General features: G+C 36.4%; 1 protein-coding gene across 4 annotated transcripts in view; it reads right to left on the reverse strand.

The window, feature by feature from the left end:
* The window catches only part of PHF8 (PHD finger protein 8), a 103,657-nt gene that overhangs the window by 26,365 nt on the left and 59,013 nt on the right, over positions 1-18,279 (reverse strand). For all 4 annotated transcript variants that reach the window (XM_028482543.2, XM_007118894.3, XM_007118893.3 and 1 more), the window contains one exon: positions 8,325-8,420. In XM_028482543.2, coding sequence (XP_028338344.1) covers positions 8,325-8,420 — 96 coding nt within the window. The remainder of the gene's footprint in view (positions 1-8,324; positions 8,421-18,279) is intronic.

Here is an 18,279-nt window from a genome sequence, read left to right on the forward strand (position 1 = left end):
AACTGGACAGCTACATGTAAAAGAATGAAATTAGAACACTCCCTAACACCATACACAAAAATAAACTCAAAATGGATTTGAGACCTAAATGTAGACTGGACACTATAAAACTCTTAGAGGAAAACATAGGAAGAACACTCTTTGACATAAATCACAGCAAGATCTTTTTTGATCCACCTCCTACAGTAATGGAAATAAAAACAAAAATAAACAAATGGGATCTAATGAGATTTCAAAGCCTTTGTACAGCAAAGAAGACCATAAACAAGATGAAAAGACAGTGGTACATATATACAATGGAATATTACTCAGCCATAAAAAGGAACAAAATTGGGTCATTTGTTGAGACGTGGATGGATCTAGAGACTGTCATACAGAGCGAAGTAAGTGAGAAAGAGTAAAACAAATATCCTATATTAACGCATATATGTGGAACCTAGATAAATGGTACAGATGAACCAGTTTGCAGGGCAGAAATTGAGACACAGATGTAGAGAACATCCTATGGACACCAAGCTGGGAAAGTGGTGGGGGGGTGGGGGTAGTGGTGTGATGAATTGGGCGATTGGAATTGACATGTATACACTGATGTGTATGAAATTGATGACTAATAAGAACCTGCTGTATAAAAAAATAAATACAATAAAATTCAAAAAATAAAAGACAACATGATAATATGATGTGATCTGAGTTGTATGATTAAATCAACCATCAACAATTCAGGTTATAATTTAAGTACATATACTTATCCATAATATATATTGAATTGTAACAGTCAATTCAAGAAGAGCCTTAAATTTAGACTGCAAGAACCTTAGCTTTGAAACTGCCTCAGCCACTTTTTATTTTATTGTAAGTAAGAACACTTAATGTGAAACGTACTCTCAATAAATTTTTTAATTACACAATACAGTACTATTAGGTACAACGTTGTACAACAGATCTCTCAAACTTTTTCATCTTGTGTAACTGAAACTTTGTATCTACTGAATAGCAACTCTGCATTTCCCTTTCCCCCAAACCTCTGCAACCACCATTCTACTCTGTTTCTAGAAGTCTGATTATATTTGATATACCATATAAGTGAAATCATGCTGTATTTATTCTTTATGCCTGACTTATTTCACCTAGCATAATGTCCTCTGGGTCCATCCATGTTTTTGCATAAGGTAGGATTTCCATCTCTTAAGACTTAATAATATTCCATTGTATGTGTATACCACAATTTCTTTACCCATTCATCTGTTAACAGTCATTTAAGTTTTCATATCTTGGCTATTATGAATAAATAATGTTCTAATGAACATGGGAGTGCAGATATCTCCCCAAGATTCTGATTTCAATACTCTTAGGTATATATCCAGAAGTGATATTGCTGGATCATACGGTAATTCTATTTTTAAATTTTTGAGGACCCTCCCTACTGTTTTTTATAATGGCTGTACAATTTTACATTCCCATTAACAGTATATGAGGGTTCCATTTTTTCCACATCCTTACCAGCACATATAATTTTTTTTGTTATATCCATCCTAAAAGGTTTGAGGTGATATAAACTTCTTAAATTCTTTCAAAAGTTCAAAAGGAGGTAATACTTCCAAACTTATTTTATAAGGCCAGCATTACCTTGTTACCACAGCCCCAAAAAGACACTACAAGACAGAAAACTATAGAACAACATCCCTGAGAGCATATGTAAAAAAATCTTCAAGAAAATACTAGCAAACCACATTCAGCTACACATTAAGGGGATCATTCACCGTGACCAAGAATGGTTTATCCCAATGGACAAAGGATTAATCTCCAAAATACATAAACAGCTCATGCAGCTCAATATTAAAAAAAACAACCCAATCCAAAAAGGGCAGAAGATCTAAATAGACATTTCTCCAAAGAAGACATACAGATGGCCAAGAAGCACATGAAAAGCTGCTCAACATCACTGATTATTAGAGAAATGCAAATCAAATCTACAATGAGGTATCACCTCACACCAGTTAGAATGGGCATCATCAGAAAATCTACAAATAACAAATGCTGGAGAGGGTGTGGAGCAAAGGGAACCCTCTTGCACTGTTGGTGGGAATGTAAATTGATACAGCCACCATGGAGAGCAGTAATGGAGGTCCCTTAAAAAACTAAAAATAGAATTACCATATGATCCAGCAATCCCACTACTTGGCATATACCCAGAGAAACCCATAATTCAAAAAGACACATGCACCCCAATGTCCATTGCAGCACTATTTACAATAGCCAGGTCATGGAAGCAACCTAAATTCCCATCAACAGACAAATGGATAAAGAAGATGTGGTACATATATACAATGGAATATTACTCAGCCATAAAAAGGAACAAAATTGGGTCATTTGTTGAGACGTGGATGGATCTAGAGACTGTCATACAGAGCGAAGTAAGTGAGAAAGAGTAAAACAAATATCCTATATTAACGCATATATGTGGAACCTAGATAAATGGTACAGATGAACCAGTTTGCAGGGCAGAAATTGAGACACAGATGTAGAGAACATCCTATGGACACCAAGCTGGGAAAGTGGTGGGGGGGTGGGGGTAGTGGTGTGATGAATTGGGCGATTGGAATTGACATGTATACACTGATGTGTATGAAATTGATGACTAATAAGAACCTGCTGTATAAAAAAATAAATACAATAAAATTCAAAAATTTAAAAACACAAATGTGACACAGACAGTAAATAAGCAAATGCTGTCGGAAAAATGGCACCAATAGACCAGCTACGTGCAGGATTGCCACAAAAAACAAACAAACAAACAAACAAAAAACCCAGACAGTTCACTGCTAGTACGCCTGCCCTATAAGAAATACTAAAGGCAGCTCTTCAGGTTAAAATGAAAGGCCACTGTACTGTAAAGTCAAATCCACATGAAAAAAAAGCACTAGTAAAGGTAACTATATAGGTAAATATAAAAGGAAGTATAAACATTTTTTTGTTGTACATCATTTTTTTCTCCTAATTAAAAAGACAGCTGCATAAAGCAATAATTATAACTCTATGCTCGTGGGCACACAATTTAAAGATGTAATTTGTGACAGTAATAACATAAAGGTTAAAAGGAATGGAAATATATAGGAACAAAGACTTTGTATACTATTGAAGTTAAGTTGATATTAATCTGAATTCAAATGGTATAAATTAAGATATTAATGTTAACCCCTAGAACAATCACTAAGAAAGTAACTCAAATACATATGGAAAAGAAACAAATTTAAATGGGACACTAGAAAATAGCTTTTAAACACAAAGAAGGCAGTAATGGAAGAACTGAGAACCAAAAAAGAAATGAGACATAGAGAAAACAAACAGAAAAACTGACAATATAAACCCTACTTTGTCAGTTATTACACTGAGTACAAATGAATTAAATTCTCCAATTAAAAGGCAGAGATTGGCAGAATGGATAAAAAATCATAATCTTACTATATGCTGTCTCTAAGACACTTCAGATTCAAGACTATACCAATATCAGATAAAATAGACTTAACTGTCTAAGACAAAAATTGTTATTAGAAACAAAGGACATTTTATAATGATAAAAGGGTCAGTCTATCAAGAAGATATGAGAACTATAAACATATATTCACCTAACAACAGAGGCCCAAAATACATGAAGCAAAAACTGACTGAATTGAAGGGAGAAACAGATAATTCAACAACTAGTTGGAGACTTCTATACCCTACTTTCTCTAATGGATAGGACAATTAGATAGAAGATCAGCAAGGAAACAGAAATGTCATGATGTCTGAAATTTCCCTTAAGATGCCTTGAAAAAAAAAAGGATGAAGCAAATATAGTAAAAATGTTAGTTATTAAATCTGGGTGATAAGTATATGGGTGTTCATGATACCAACCTCTCTAATTTTGCATATATTTGAAATTTTTCATAACAAGGATTTTTTAAACATAAAGGAAAATATTTGACTATTCTTGTACTTGTAACCATGTTAATTTGATTATTATTATAGCAATATAGTAATATTTAAAACTTACAAGGCTAAATTCTTTTTCATCATACTTGCTTACTCTTTTAAATTAATTTTAGAATGAGTTCCCCACAAAATTCCACTAGGATTTTGATTTAGGATAGTGTTAAGCATATACATTAATTAAATGACCCTTTAGGAAAATCAGTCTTCGTAATCAGGCACATGCCTCTATTTATTCAGGCCTTCTTTTATGTTCCTCAGTAATGTTTTGAAGTTTTCTTCATGTAAGTTTCACACATATCTTAAGATTATTCTTGGGTATTTTATATAATTGTTGTTATTGTCAATAGGATCTTTTTTCCCCCTCAGTGTATTATGGTTATTACTGATATATGGCAATTCTTGATTCTTAGATATGTGGTTTGTATCCAGTGATTACCAAATTTATTGAATTCTCATATTAGTTTTAACAGTTTTTTAGTTGATTCCCTTACATTTTCTAATTAAACAATCATATCATTTCTTTCACTTGTCAAATACTTATTAAACAACTCCCATGTGTCAGGCACTCTGCAAGTTGCTACAGATACAATGATGGACAAAAATAATCAGGATTCCCACCCTTAGGGTGCCTCATATCATGATAATTTGGACTCTTAATTTCTAATAATTACAGTTCTTATTTCTGCTTCATTCCTAACTATGCTGTCTAGAACTTCTAGAGCAATGCTAAATAACAGCAGTGATGATGGGTATATTTATTTGTCTTATTCCTGATTTTAATGGGAAAATCTTTAGTAGAATGCCTCAATCAATCTTTTTTGGGTTAAGAATCTACTTTGAAAATGTGATAAAAGTTATTAGCTTTCTTTTTAGAGAAACATACATGCATATGTGCATACATTTATGTTAAAAATACAGCAGTGTTAATTATCTGCTCTCTGAATAGGGAAACAATGGATAAGATCACCTTCTGATATAGAAATATTCATATTTTTTATGTAGAATGAGGAAAAAATATCATAAATATATATATATTTCACTATTTCTTACTATATATAAAAAGGGCATATGAAAATCTTGAAGACCTACATGAATAAATGGGCAAAAGTCAGACATAAAATTTACAAAAGAAGAAATTCTAATGCTAATACAAACATATAGGAAATGTCTAATCAAAGAAATGCAAATTAAATCAGTGAGATGCTGTTGTTTGCTTGTGAATTACCAAAGATCAAAAAATACCATGATACAGACTGCTTGTTTTCAACCCAGTATCATTCTCCCTTTCTTGCTTACTAATAAAAACATAATTCTGTGGAACAACAATGTACCTAACTAAAAACTACACTTCCTGGCCTTTCTAGCAGATAATCTTGGCCATGTGACACAATTTCAACCAAAGAGATATTTTTTTTTAAAAGTAGAACTTAAAGCAGCCATCTTGCAACCCTGAGGGGATAAGCACTCACTAAGGATGCCTGAGAGGTTCCTATTACTCATAGGCAAAGACTATTCTTAACTATATGCTCAATGCCTGTGAGGATTCATAAACAAGTACTCTCGCACATGGCTGGTGGTAGCGTAAACTAGTAAAACCTTTCTGGAAAACAATTTGGCAATACATATCAAGAGCTTTTAAAACATTCACAACATTAACAAATTGTAGTGGCAAGAGTGTAGGGAAATAAGCATTCTCATGCATTGTTTGTGGGAGTGTAAACAATCTCCAACATGTAATTGTTAAGTGAGAAAAGTAAAGCACATAACATATATAATGTATGTCTCCAACTGAGTTAAGAGGGGGAAAGAAAATATATACATGCATTTACTTGTCTATGTATAAACCACATCTAAAAGGATATACATAAAACTGGTAATAGTGGTTGACTCCAGGTGGGGAATTGGAAGGCTGTGGAACAGGGGTGGGAGGGAGACTTTTCACTGGATATCCTTATATACCTTGGCCCTTCGAGAGTTTCATGGGAATCTATCCTAAGCATATAAATAGAGATACAAACACTTACATACAAAAATGTTCACTCCAAATGTTATCACTAATTGTAAACACTTGGCAATCAGCTAAATGCCCTACATTAAAGAGGCTAGGTAAATTAGGTATATCCATGAGATAGAATAGTTTGTAGCCATTAAAATATTATTTATAAATAACGGCACAGGGACATGCTTATGATATAATATTAATTTAAAAGGCCAGATATATTTACTGGTTTTCAACTTTTACAGTCAACCTCTCGTCAACATAGAGTATTAATTACAAGTCAATGGTAACAACCTTGACAATATAAACAAAAGAGTACAGCTTATAGAAAGTTGGAGGAAGAAAGAAAGAATAGCAGCACTAATGTCCATATCTTAGAAAGTGGGTAATCAAGAGAGACTGACAAAAGCCGATGGGAGGAGAAACAGAGGTTAAGTTAATAAATCAAGGGGGAAAGGGTGGGGGGGTGGGATGAATTGGGAGATTGGGATTGATATATATACACTATTGATTCTATGTATAAAATAGATAATTAATGAAAACCTACTGTATAGCACAGGGAACTCTACTCAATGCTCTGTGGTGACCTAAATGGGAAGGAAATCCAAAAAAGAGGGGATATATGTATATATGTATAGCTGATTCACTTTGCTGTACGGTATAAACACAATATTGTAAAGCAACTATACTCCAATTTAAAAAAATCAAAAAAAAGGTTAATAAATCAAGAAATGGTGGTATAAACCCTATTATCTTGAGTTTTGGAGGCAACTACCAGAAAAATGAAAATGACAAGGTTGCCTCTCAGGCAAGGGATTGGAAGTAGGGAAAGCAGAGGCAGAAGACCATTGCATTTCATCCTAAACCTCTCTGTACTATTTGGTTTGCTACCAGATATACACATTATTTTGATTAAAAGGCAAAAAAAAATTTTAAGTAGGATATATGACTGTGATTTCAACCAGAAAAAGAAAAATGCATAGGAAAAAAGACTAGAAGGAAATATATCAAAACGTTAACAGTGGTTGCTTCTGGGTGGCAGAATCATGGGTGATTTCTTCCTTACACTTTCCTCTATTTTCCAAATTTCCTCTTATGCTAAAAAGCCAGAAAGTATAGGAGAAAATAAAATCAGAAAATAGGCCTGAAGAAAGAAAAAAGAAACATTTGCTGATTGACTCACTAAGAGAACACTTCCCAGGACTGCCCTGCCACCCCATTCCTCCAATCCCAAGCAAATACCAGAAAGGTCAAATAAGGCTAGGTGGGGACAGCACACCCTTTATTTCCTGGGGAACCACAGGGGTACTGCGATGCCAGCACCCTCTGTGGCAGACTGTTGCAGTAATGGCTCTCAATTTGCTCACATGTCCTTGTGTGCATAGGAAACTTTGCAGTTCCCACTCCCAGGAGATAGAATCTATTTCTCCACTTTGGAATCAAGGCTTGGCCATGTAACTTGCTTTGGCAATGGGACAATAGAAAACATGACACAGCAGAGGCTTGAAAAGTGTTTGCATATTGGGCTTGTCCTCTCTTGCTGCTGGACACCCTTCTGCTACCTTGTGAAAAAGCTTAGGCTGGCCTTCAGGTGGGTGAAAGGCCACATGGAGAGAGGCCCCAGACACCCCAAATTAGGTCCCGGACACCTGAAGGAGATCTTTCTAGACCATCCAGCCCCAGGCAATCTGATCCAGACTAGAACAATAGTTCAGCCAACCTACAGAATCATGAGAAATGATCAACTGTTGTTCTAAGACACTAAGTTTTGGATAGTCTGATAAGCAGCAAAAGCTAACTGACATACCCTCCAATGAAAAAACCACCCAGCCAGTGAGACGAATAAAATTCTTTTATTACCCTCTAAATTCCATATTCAACTCAAAACTCATTCTTTCTTCCTTCCTCAGAGATGGCCTCTCAGCCAGTACAGGTAACAATCTAAGGGGTCTTAGGCCTTGTAGAGCTCAACAGTTAGCAGATTTTCCCTCCTTTGACAACAATATTATTACCAAAGGGCTGGGATGATGGTAGCAGAATGTTCTCAGGAGGCTTAGACTGCTTGCTGAAATCTGCTCAAGGTCTTCCTCTTTTCATCTCAAGCCATGTAATATCAAAAGCAACATGCTCCATTACCTCTGATTTTGCTGACCTGAGTGCACGAACTCTGTGTCTTATTGATCATTTTTGCACCAGCACCTAACATGGTACCTGGCATACAGCAGGCACTCATCAAATGTTTGCTGAATAAAGAAATGAGTGTCTTCCTATATTAAATGTCCCACCTAGCCAGTGGGACATATTTTTCCCCCCAACCACCCCCATAGAGTTTAAGGACAGAATACTGGATCACCTTTAGGACTCCATGGAGCATCATCTGAATTCTTCTTTTTCTTGGGTCGAGATTTCAAAGCAGGGTCATCATCGTCAGACTCCAGGGAAGGGTAAACTGCAGTGAGAGGGAAAAGCAGGGTAAAATGAGATCTCATCCAAAAGGGTGATGACAGAATGATACCTACTTGAGCTCCTCCCACCCCCCTACAAGTGGACCCTTTACTTAATCCATACTCAACTGTAGGAATTCTTGAATATGCCACATACTTTTCATGTCTTTCTACTTTTGTACCCTTCCTGCAAATGTCCTTCTCCCAGCATCACCTAACTCTGATTTCACTCACCCAACATCCATTTAGTGAGTAACTTCATGAGTTAATGACTATACAAAATTCAGCTTTAGATTCACATCCTAAAGAAGCCTTCCCTCATCTCTTAATCTCATTCAGATGCATCCTCAACTCTCCACAGTATTCTGTGCATACCTCTACTGGAGTTGTTATATAGTATTTAAGAGATGATTAGTAAATGTCACCCCCAATTTACTGTGAGGGCAAGGATATGTATTATTTGATTTTAAACTAAGGGAGCTGAACATAATGAAGAGTGGGTGCTCAGTAAGTGTTTGCTGAATTAATGGAAAAAGAAATGGTTCACACATTCACACAAAGGGAACAAAAAGACCACTTAGGCTGAATTGGGAACAAGATTATTATAATTGAATGATGCGAATGACAAAACACACATATATAAGTATCTCAACCTATATAAATACATAGAAACATCCCGTTTTATCATACACATGCAACACCTATACAGTTTAATAGGAAAATGGTCTAGAAAGGTCCTACTGATGAGGTCAAACTCTGCTGCTGCTAAACCTAAAAGAGAAGCAAAGTGAGAGTGAATATTTCCTCCTAATGACTACTCCCATTCCTCCTACTGATCAGCTTCAAACTTCTCTAGAATTCTACTTCATCAGAGGAATCCAGTCTCCCACTTCCTTCCAGAAGGGTCTCTCTTCAGGAAAATGAGTCCATTTTTCAGGCCTTCCTCCTTGAGCAAAGAAGTAAAACACCTCTGACTCATTAAAAAAATTTTTTTGAATTTATTAATTGTCCCTAGAAAGAAATGACTACTGGTAACAGAGTTGTTTGAGAAAGGTTCCATCCCTACTAGACTAATGGTTGTCAATGTTATTTTGTTGGGTTTGAAAGGTTTTTCCACCTAAAGGAAAGAAGTGTAGTATGGTAGAAAGACCTTGAGTCTCAGGATTAGACGATTACTTTGAAATCCTGGACTGACCCACTAGCTTAGTAGCCTAGGAGAACTCCTGTAAGTCTCACTACCTTCAGCCATAAAATTGAAATAATAGATGAACCTGCCTTGCAAAGTTCTGAGGATTGAGAGGTAACAGGTATAAATTAACATAAAAAAGGAATTCCATTCTAAGGTTCATGTCTTATTCAAGATGGAATAAGATGTAGATAATAATTAATTTTAGACATTTAAAGAAAATACAAGTTAAAATACACATATTAAAAATATAAGGGTGGGAGGAGTGATGCCTCCTCCAAAAATGATGGAGTTGGGAGCTCCAAGAATCTGTCCCTCCACTGAAGCAACCATTAAGCTGTCAAAAACTACAATAATCAACTTTTTGGGGACTCTGGAATCCAATCAAAAACTTATAACAACAAAGGGGATGCTTAACAAAGAAAAAGCCTTCTTAATTAAGGCATTTAAGGAAAATCCTGTCAGGAAATCTCAGCTGACTGCTGAGGCAATGGAACAGATGCTTCAGTGACCACACACAACAAGGAACACAGTATTTGCAAAAAATCATTTGGAAAGTCATTAAATAAATAGATAACTGTAGCTCACAATAAGCAACAATAGCAATCTCTAGAGAAGAAGGAAGATATGACTTCCAGAGTTATCACATTATAATATTCAAAAGGTCTAGGTTTCAAACAAAAATTATAAGGCATGCAAAGAAACAGGAAATTATGTCCCATTTACAGGAAAAATATTGATAAAAATTATCCATGAGGAAGCTTGGACATTGGACTTACTCTACAAAGACTCTAAATCAACTGTCTTAAATATGATCAAAGGTAACCATGTCTCTGGAAGCAACCTAAATGTCCATCAACAGAGGAACAGATGAAGAAGATGTGGTACATATATACAATGGAATATTACTCAGCCATAAAGAGGAACGAAATTGGGTAATTTGTAGAGACATGGATAGACCTAGAGAGTGTCATACAAAGTGAAGTAAGTCAGAAAGAGAAAAACAAATATGGTATATTAACACATATATGTGGAATCTAGAAAAATGGTATCAATGATCCTATTTGCGAAGCAGAAATAGAGACACAGACGTAGAGAACAAATGTATGGATACCAATGGGGAAAGAGGGGGGGTGGGAGGAATTGGGAGATTGGAATTGACACATATACACTACTCATACTATGTATAAAATAGATAACTAATGAAAACATACTGTATAGCACAGGGAACTCTACTTAATGCACTGTGGTGACCTGAATGGGAAGGAAGTCCAAAAGGGAGGGGATATATGTGTATATGTATGGCTGATTCATTTTGCTGTACAGTAGAAACTAACACAACATTGTAAAGCAACTATACTCCAATAAAAATTAATTTTAAAAAAACTGTCCTTTGAAAAGATCAATTAAATTGATAAGATGCCAGAAAGAATGACAAAGAAAGACACAAATTACTAACATCAAGAATAAAAATAAAAAGAATAAAAAAATAAAATAACATCAGATAAAAAAAGTCACTAAAGACTTCACAGACATTAGAAGGATAATAGGGGAATACTACAAACAACTCTATGCTCATAAATTCTACAACTTAGCTAAAACGGACCAATTCCTTGAATACCATGAACTATCAAAACTCACCCAAGACGAAATAGAAAACCTGAATAATCCTATATGTACTAAAGAAAATAAATCCATAGTTAAAGCCTGAAAAAGAAATCCCTAGGCCCAGGTGGTTTCACTCAAAAATTCTACCAAACATTTAAAAAACCCCATTAATTGTACATAATCTCTTCTAGAAAACAGAAGAGAAGGGAACATTTCCCAACTCATTCTTTGAGGCCAGCACTGATTGCCCTGATACCAAAACTAAAGACAGTACAAGAAAAGAAAATTATAGACCAATATCCCTCATGAACACAGACACAAAAATCCTCAGTGAAATACTAGTAAACCAAATACAGTAATATATAAAAAGAATAATACACCATGAGCAATTAAGGTCTATCCTGTGATTTCAATTCTGGTTTGATATTTGAAAATCAGTCAATGTAACCTACCATATTAACAGACTAAAGGGAAAAAACCACATGATTATATCCACTGGTAGAATAAAAACATTGGGAAAATTCAATATTCATTCATTAAAAAAAAAAAAAACTTCTCAGCAAAATAGGAATAGAAGTGAACTTCCTTAACTTGATAACCTATACAGATAATATCACAATAATGAAAAGACTAAATGCTTTCCCCCTTAGATTGGAAACAAGGCAAAGGTGTTAGTTCACTCTCACCACATTGTGCTTGAAATCCTAGCCAGAACAAAAAGGCAAGAAGGAAAAAAGACATACAGATTGGAAAGAAAGGAATAAAACTGTACCTACTTGCACATGACATGATCATGATCATCTAGACAAAAAAAATACCAAGAATATACAAAACATTACGAGAATTAATAAGTGAGTTTACCAAGGTTGCAGGATACAAGGTCAACACACAAAAATCAATCATATTTATATATACTAGCAATAAACAGTTGGAAATCAAAGGTTAAGAAAGGTACCATTTACAGTATCTCCAAAAAATATGCAACTCAGGGATAAATCCAACAAAAAACATGTGTAGGACCTGTATGCTGAAAACTATGAGACACTGATGAAAGAAATTTTTAAAAGAGTAAATATGGAGGAACATACCATGTACAGAGATTAGAAGATTCAATATACCTAAGGTGACAATTCTCTTGCAGTCCTTGTGTAAAACAGTTTGGTGGTCCCTCAAAGAGTTAAACACAGAATTATCATATGACCTAGCAATTCTACTCTTAGGTATATGCCCAAGAGAAATGAAAACATGTGTCCACACAGAAACATGCACAAAAATGTCTACAGCAGCATTATTCATAACAGCCAAAAGGTGGAAATAACCCAAATGCCTATCAGCAGATGAATGGATAAACAAACTGTGGTATAACCATACAGTGGAATACTAACTCAACCGTAAAAAGGAACAAAATACTGATACATCCTATAACTTGGATGAACCTTAAAAACATGGTAAGTGAAAGAAGCCAGACACAAACTATATGATTACTTTATATGACATATCCCAAAAAGGCAAATCCATATGGACAAAAAGCAGATTAGTGGTTACCAGGGGATGAGGGAACATGGGGAACAATTACTTAATGGATCCCGGGTATTTTTCTAGGGCCATGAAAATATCTTGGAAACAGAGGTGGTGGTTGCACCACATTGTGAATGTGCTAAATGCCACTGAATTGTACACTTTAAAACGTTTAATTATATGTAATGTGACTTGCACCTCGATAAAAAATAAAGATCACAATTCTCTCTGAATTGATCTATATATTTAACACAATTCCAACCAAAATCCTAGCAGAAATTGTTGTGGATTCAGACAAACTGATTCTAAAATTTACATGGAAAGGCAAAATTGAAGAAATCATATTACTTGATTTTAAGAATTAATAAAGCTTCAGTAATCAAGATAGTAAGGTATTGACAAAAGAGACTGACATGCAGATCAATGGAAAAGAACAATTCAGAAACAGAACCACACAAATATGGTCATTCGATTTTTGACAAAGGTACAAATGCGAGTCAATAGAAAAATAAAATAAAAAATAGTCTTTTCAAGAAATGGTGTTGGAACAATTGGACATCCATATGCCAAAAAAAAGGAGAACCTCAACCTAAACATCATACCTTATGTAAAAATTTAGTCAAAATGGAACATGGATAGAAATGTAAAACCTAAAACCATAAAGTTTTTAGGTGAAAAAAAAGGAGAAAATTGTGCCCTGAGTTTACAGAAAGAGTTGTTAAATAAGACACTAAAAGCATAAGCCATGAAAAATAAAATTGATAAACTGGACTTTCTAGAAAGTGAAAGTGTTTACTTTAAGAAAGAAAGTCTTAAGAGAATGAAATACAAGCCACAGACTGGGAGAAAATATTTGCAAATCACTTATCTGACAAGAGACTTGAAACCAGACTATATAAAGAACTTTCAAAGCTCAACAGTTAAGAAACAACCTAATTGTTTAAAAGGCAGCAGTTGTTCAAAGTGTCTGTCTAGACATTTCAAAAAAGAGTATATGACTGGCAAATAAATACATGAAAAGATGTTCAACATCATTAGCCATCAGATGAGCCACTAAATGAGATATTGCTACACACCTATTAGGATGACTAAAATAAGTATACTGACAATACCAAGTGCTGATGAGTATGCAGAGCAATTAGAACCCTCACACATTGCTGGTGGGAATGTAAAATGGCACAATCACTGGAAAACAGTTTGGCAGTTTCCAATAAAGTTAAAGCATCCACTGCCCACATTGTTCAGGAATCCCATTCCTAGGTATTTATCCTAGGGAAATAAAAACTCATGTTCACACAAAAGCCTGCATACAAATATTCACAGCAGCTCAATTCATAATCGCCCAAAGCTGTAAACAATCCAATGTCCTTCAATGGATGAATGGATAAAGAAACTGTGGTAGAGGGACTTCCCTGGCAGTCCAGTGGTTAGGACTCTGTGCTTCCACTGCAGGAGGCATGGGTTCAATCCCTGGTCAGGGAACTAAGATCCCACATGACACATGGCAAGCAAAAAAACAAAAAACAAAAAAATCCCAAAACTGTGGTAGATCCATACAATGGAAAACTATTCTTCAACAAAAAAGAACAAGCTATTGATACACAACAACATGGATAGAATCTTAAAGGCATTATGCGAAGTAAAAGATACCAGTCTCAAAATATTACATACTGTATAATTCCATTTATATGACATTCTGGCAAAGGCAAAATCACAGTGATGGGGAACGGTGGTTGCCAGGAGTTAGGGGTAGAGGGAGGCATGACTACTAAGGGGTAACATAAGGGACTCTGGAGGGGTTCTGTGTTCTACTCATTGTGGTGGTGGTGGTGGTGGTTACAAGAATCTAAGCATGTGTATACCAACAAAGCCAATTTTACTTAATGTTAATTTAAAAAATAAAATTAACCCTTTATCAAAAGGGAAAACAGACTGAAAATAAATGAACAGAGCTTTCAACTCAAGATGTTGTACAAAGAACATTAAGAAAGAGGAATAAAATAAAACCAGAAATTAACAGTAAACAAACACCAAACACTGGAGATAATTAGTAGATCATCAAATAAACTAGACAAACTATGTTAAACACCACAACCAAATACAGCTAATTTCAAGAACAAAATATCAATTCAAAATCAGTAATTCTACTAATGTAAATCACCATTAGCAAATTAACAGAAAAACTATGTGTTTATATTAAAAGATGCCCCAAAATCATTTGATAAAACCCAATTCCACTCTGGATTTATTTATTTATTTATTTATTTATTTATTTTTTTTTTGTGGTACACGGGCCTCTCACTGTTGTGGCCTCTCCCGTTGTGGAACACAGGCTCCGGACGCGCAGGCTCAGCGGCCATGGCTCACGGGCCCAGCCGCTCCGTGGCATGTGGGATTCTCCTGGACCGGGGCACGAACCCGCATCCCCTGCATCGGCAGGCGGACTCCCAACCACTGCGCCACCAGGGAAGCCCCACTCTGGATTTTAAAACAAACAAAAACCTCTCAAACTCCCCTGAACTTCATGAGAGTAGTCTAACAGAGACCTACAGAGCCCTACATACTGAGTGGACAAACACTAGCAGCATTACCTTTAAAGTCAGAAACAACACAAGGATGCCCCCTATCACCATTACTACTCAACACTGTAATAAAACTAGGAAAATCTAGAGGTATGAATACCAGAAAGAAAGTGGGTGTTATGGGCTAATTGTGCCCCCCCCCCCCGAAATTCAAATGTTGAATTCCTAATCCCCGGTACTTCAGAATATGACTGTATTTGGAGATAAGGCTTTGAAAGAGGTAATTAAGTTAAAATGAGACCACTAGGGTAGGCCCTAAGCCAACCTGACTGGTGCCTTTTTAAGAAGAGATTAGGATATAGAGAGTGACACCAGGGGCCCATGTGCACAGGGGATGACCATGTGAAAGGGTAGCAAGAGGGAGGTCATCTGCAAGCCAAGGAGAGGCCTCAGGAGAAAGCAACCCTGCTAATACTTTGATCTTGGACTTCTAGCCTCTAGAACTGTGAAAAAAATTAATTTCTGTTGTTTAAGCCAACTAGTCTGTGGTATTTTGTCATGGCAGCCCTAGCAAACTAAGATAGGGGACACAGATCACCTACCTCAAGAGCCCAAGACAATTAGCTGAAAAACTAACAGAACTAATAAGAGTATATAAGGCGATCCAACACAGGATCAATATAGAAAAATCAACTATTTTCCTGCATACTAGCAACAGCCAATTGGAAAATATAATATATAAAAAGATGCCATTTTCAATAGGAACCAAACTATAAAATAAAATACCTAGTTATAAACTGAAGAAGAGATATACAAGAAAGCCTGAATAAATAGACAGACCATGTTTGAAGATAGAAGGACAAGATGGCCTGTTTTGTGGCTGCTCAAAGGTAAATGGCAGAATGATAGCAATGTCATCCAGAAGTTGCACTGGTTCAAAAGCAATTTTCCCTGGCACGTTGTTTTTAACCAATCAGTGGTGAGTTTTCTCACATTTCAGAGAAAACCTTAGCTATATATGAAGACCTACACACAAAAGCTAAAAATCCTGCAATAGTGCCTCCCATCAGAGGAAGGGTAAATGGTGGCTTTGTTTTCTACAAAATTAAGTTCTGTTGGGAGAGGAGGATGGTGGAGAGTGCAGCTGAAGACGTTGTGAAAACACTTTCCCCTGTGTTTAAAAACAACAAATGACTTCCTGGTGGTGAAGTGGTTAAGAATCCGCCTGCCAATGCAGGGGACACAGGTTTGAGCCTTGGTCTGGGAAGATTCCACATACCACGGAGCAACTAAGCCCGTGTGCCACAACTACTGAGCCTGCACTCTAGAGCCCGCGAGCCACAACTACTGAGCCCGTGCGCCACAACTACTGAAGCCCGCGCGCCACAACTACTGAAGCCCGCGCGCCTAGAACCTGTGCTCTGCAACAAGAGAAGCCACTCACAACAATGAGAAGCCCACGTACCACAACAAAGAGTAGCCTCTGCTCACCACAACTTAGAGAAAGCCCGCGCATAGCAACGAAGACCCAACACAGCCAAAAATAAATAAATAAATTTAAAAAATAAAAACAACAACAAAAAAAGATTGCTGACAACTAGGCTCTGGATCAGATTTTAATTTGATAAAGCTGCTATTTATCTTAAGCAAATGCCCTCAAGAACCTACATCTGGAAGGAGGAACCTGAGCCCAGGCAGAGTTTAGGGCTACAAAGGATCCACTGACTACAATGCTGGGTGCAAATGCCGATGGGCTCTAATCAGGCAAGGATTACTACTAGGACTGTCATTATCTGGGTCAGTGTTTTGGCTTCAAAGCCACAGAGATTTTGAGGGGTATACCCCTTTCTTTTTCTTGTAAGCCCTATTATTTTTAGTGTACAAATCTTCAGGACATTTTTCAGAAATGTGTATAGCCCACTGTAGCAGAAAGGGCTCTGATGAAAGATGTCAGTCTCCATAAATTAATCCATAAATTGCAAATGCCATGCAATCTTAATAAAAAATCCTAATAGGATTTTTCATGGAGTTTGACAAGTTGATTCTATAATCCATCTGGACTAGAAAAAGCTCAATAATGGTCTAGAAATTCTGGAAAAATAAGAACAAGTAGTTGGGTACCTCCTCATTAAACTGCCTTTCTAGTGTTGCTGGGCAAAGCAGGGAGGGGGAAGCAGACAGATGTTGAGTGAGTTGTTTGTCCTGAGGTAGGACTAGTGAGACCAGGTCCAGATGCCTTGGCTATAGGTCAATGTGACTGTCTGCTGAAGGTAAGATGGATAGCCAGGGAAACTTGGCAACAAACTAAGACCAATCACAGCTCAACCCAGAGATGATGGGCTTGCTGAACATCTGTATTCCCCTCAGGTCCAAAGCAAGTTATGCAGAGGGGATTTGCCCTACCAGACACAAGCCCTAGAGTAACTAACCTATGAGGTAGTGCCACATGAGTGGACAAGTTGGTTTTATGGAACAGAATAATATTAATAATATCTAACACAGAGCACTTACCACGTGCTGGGCAACGTTTTAAGTGCTTTATGTATAACTCATTTAATCCTCACAACAACCTATGAGGTAGGTACTATTATCACAGAGAGGTTAATTAGTTTGCCCAAGGTTACACAGCTATTGAGGAACAGAACTGGGAATAGGTAGAGAAACAAATCCAGGGAATTGCCTGGCAGTCCAGTGGTTAGGACTCTGCACTTTCACTGCCAAGGGGGTGGGCTCAATCCCTGGTCGGGAACTAAGATCCCACAAGCCGCTCAGCGCGACCCACCCCCCCACCAAAAAAAGGAAAAAAGATAAACAAATCCATATGTATATGGGAATTTAGTTTAGGACAGAAGCGGAGCTTCAAATCAGGGGGATAATTGATGAAGTAGTCAATAAATGGTATTGGGGCAAATAACTATCCATGTGGAAAAAAATATAGATTCTTACCTCTCACAATTCACAAAACCTAATTCCAGAAAAAAAGCTAAAATTTTAACTTCTATACAAGTTTTAGGTGAAAATATAAGAAAT

The sequence above is a fragment of the Physeter macrocephalus genome, chromosome 21 (assembly GCF_002837175.3).
Source record: "Physeter macrocephalus isolate SW-GA chromosome 21, ASM283717v5, whole genome shotgun sequence".
NCBI lineage: Eukaryota > Metazoa > Chordata > Mammalia > Artiodactyla > Physeteridae > Physeter > Physeter macrocephalus.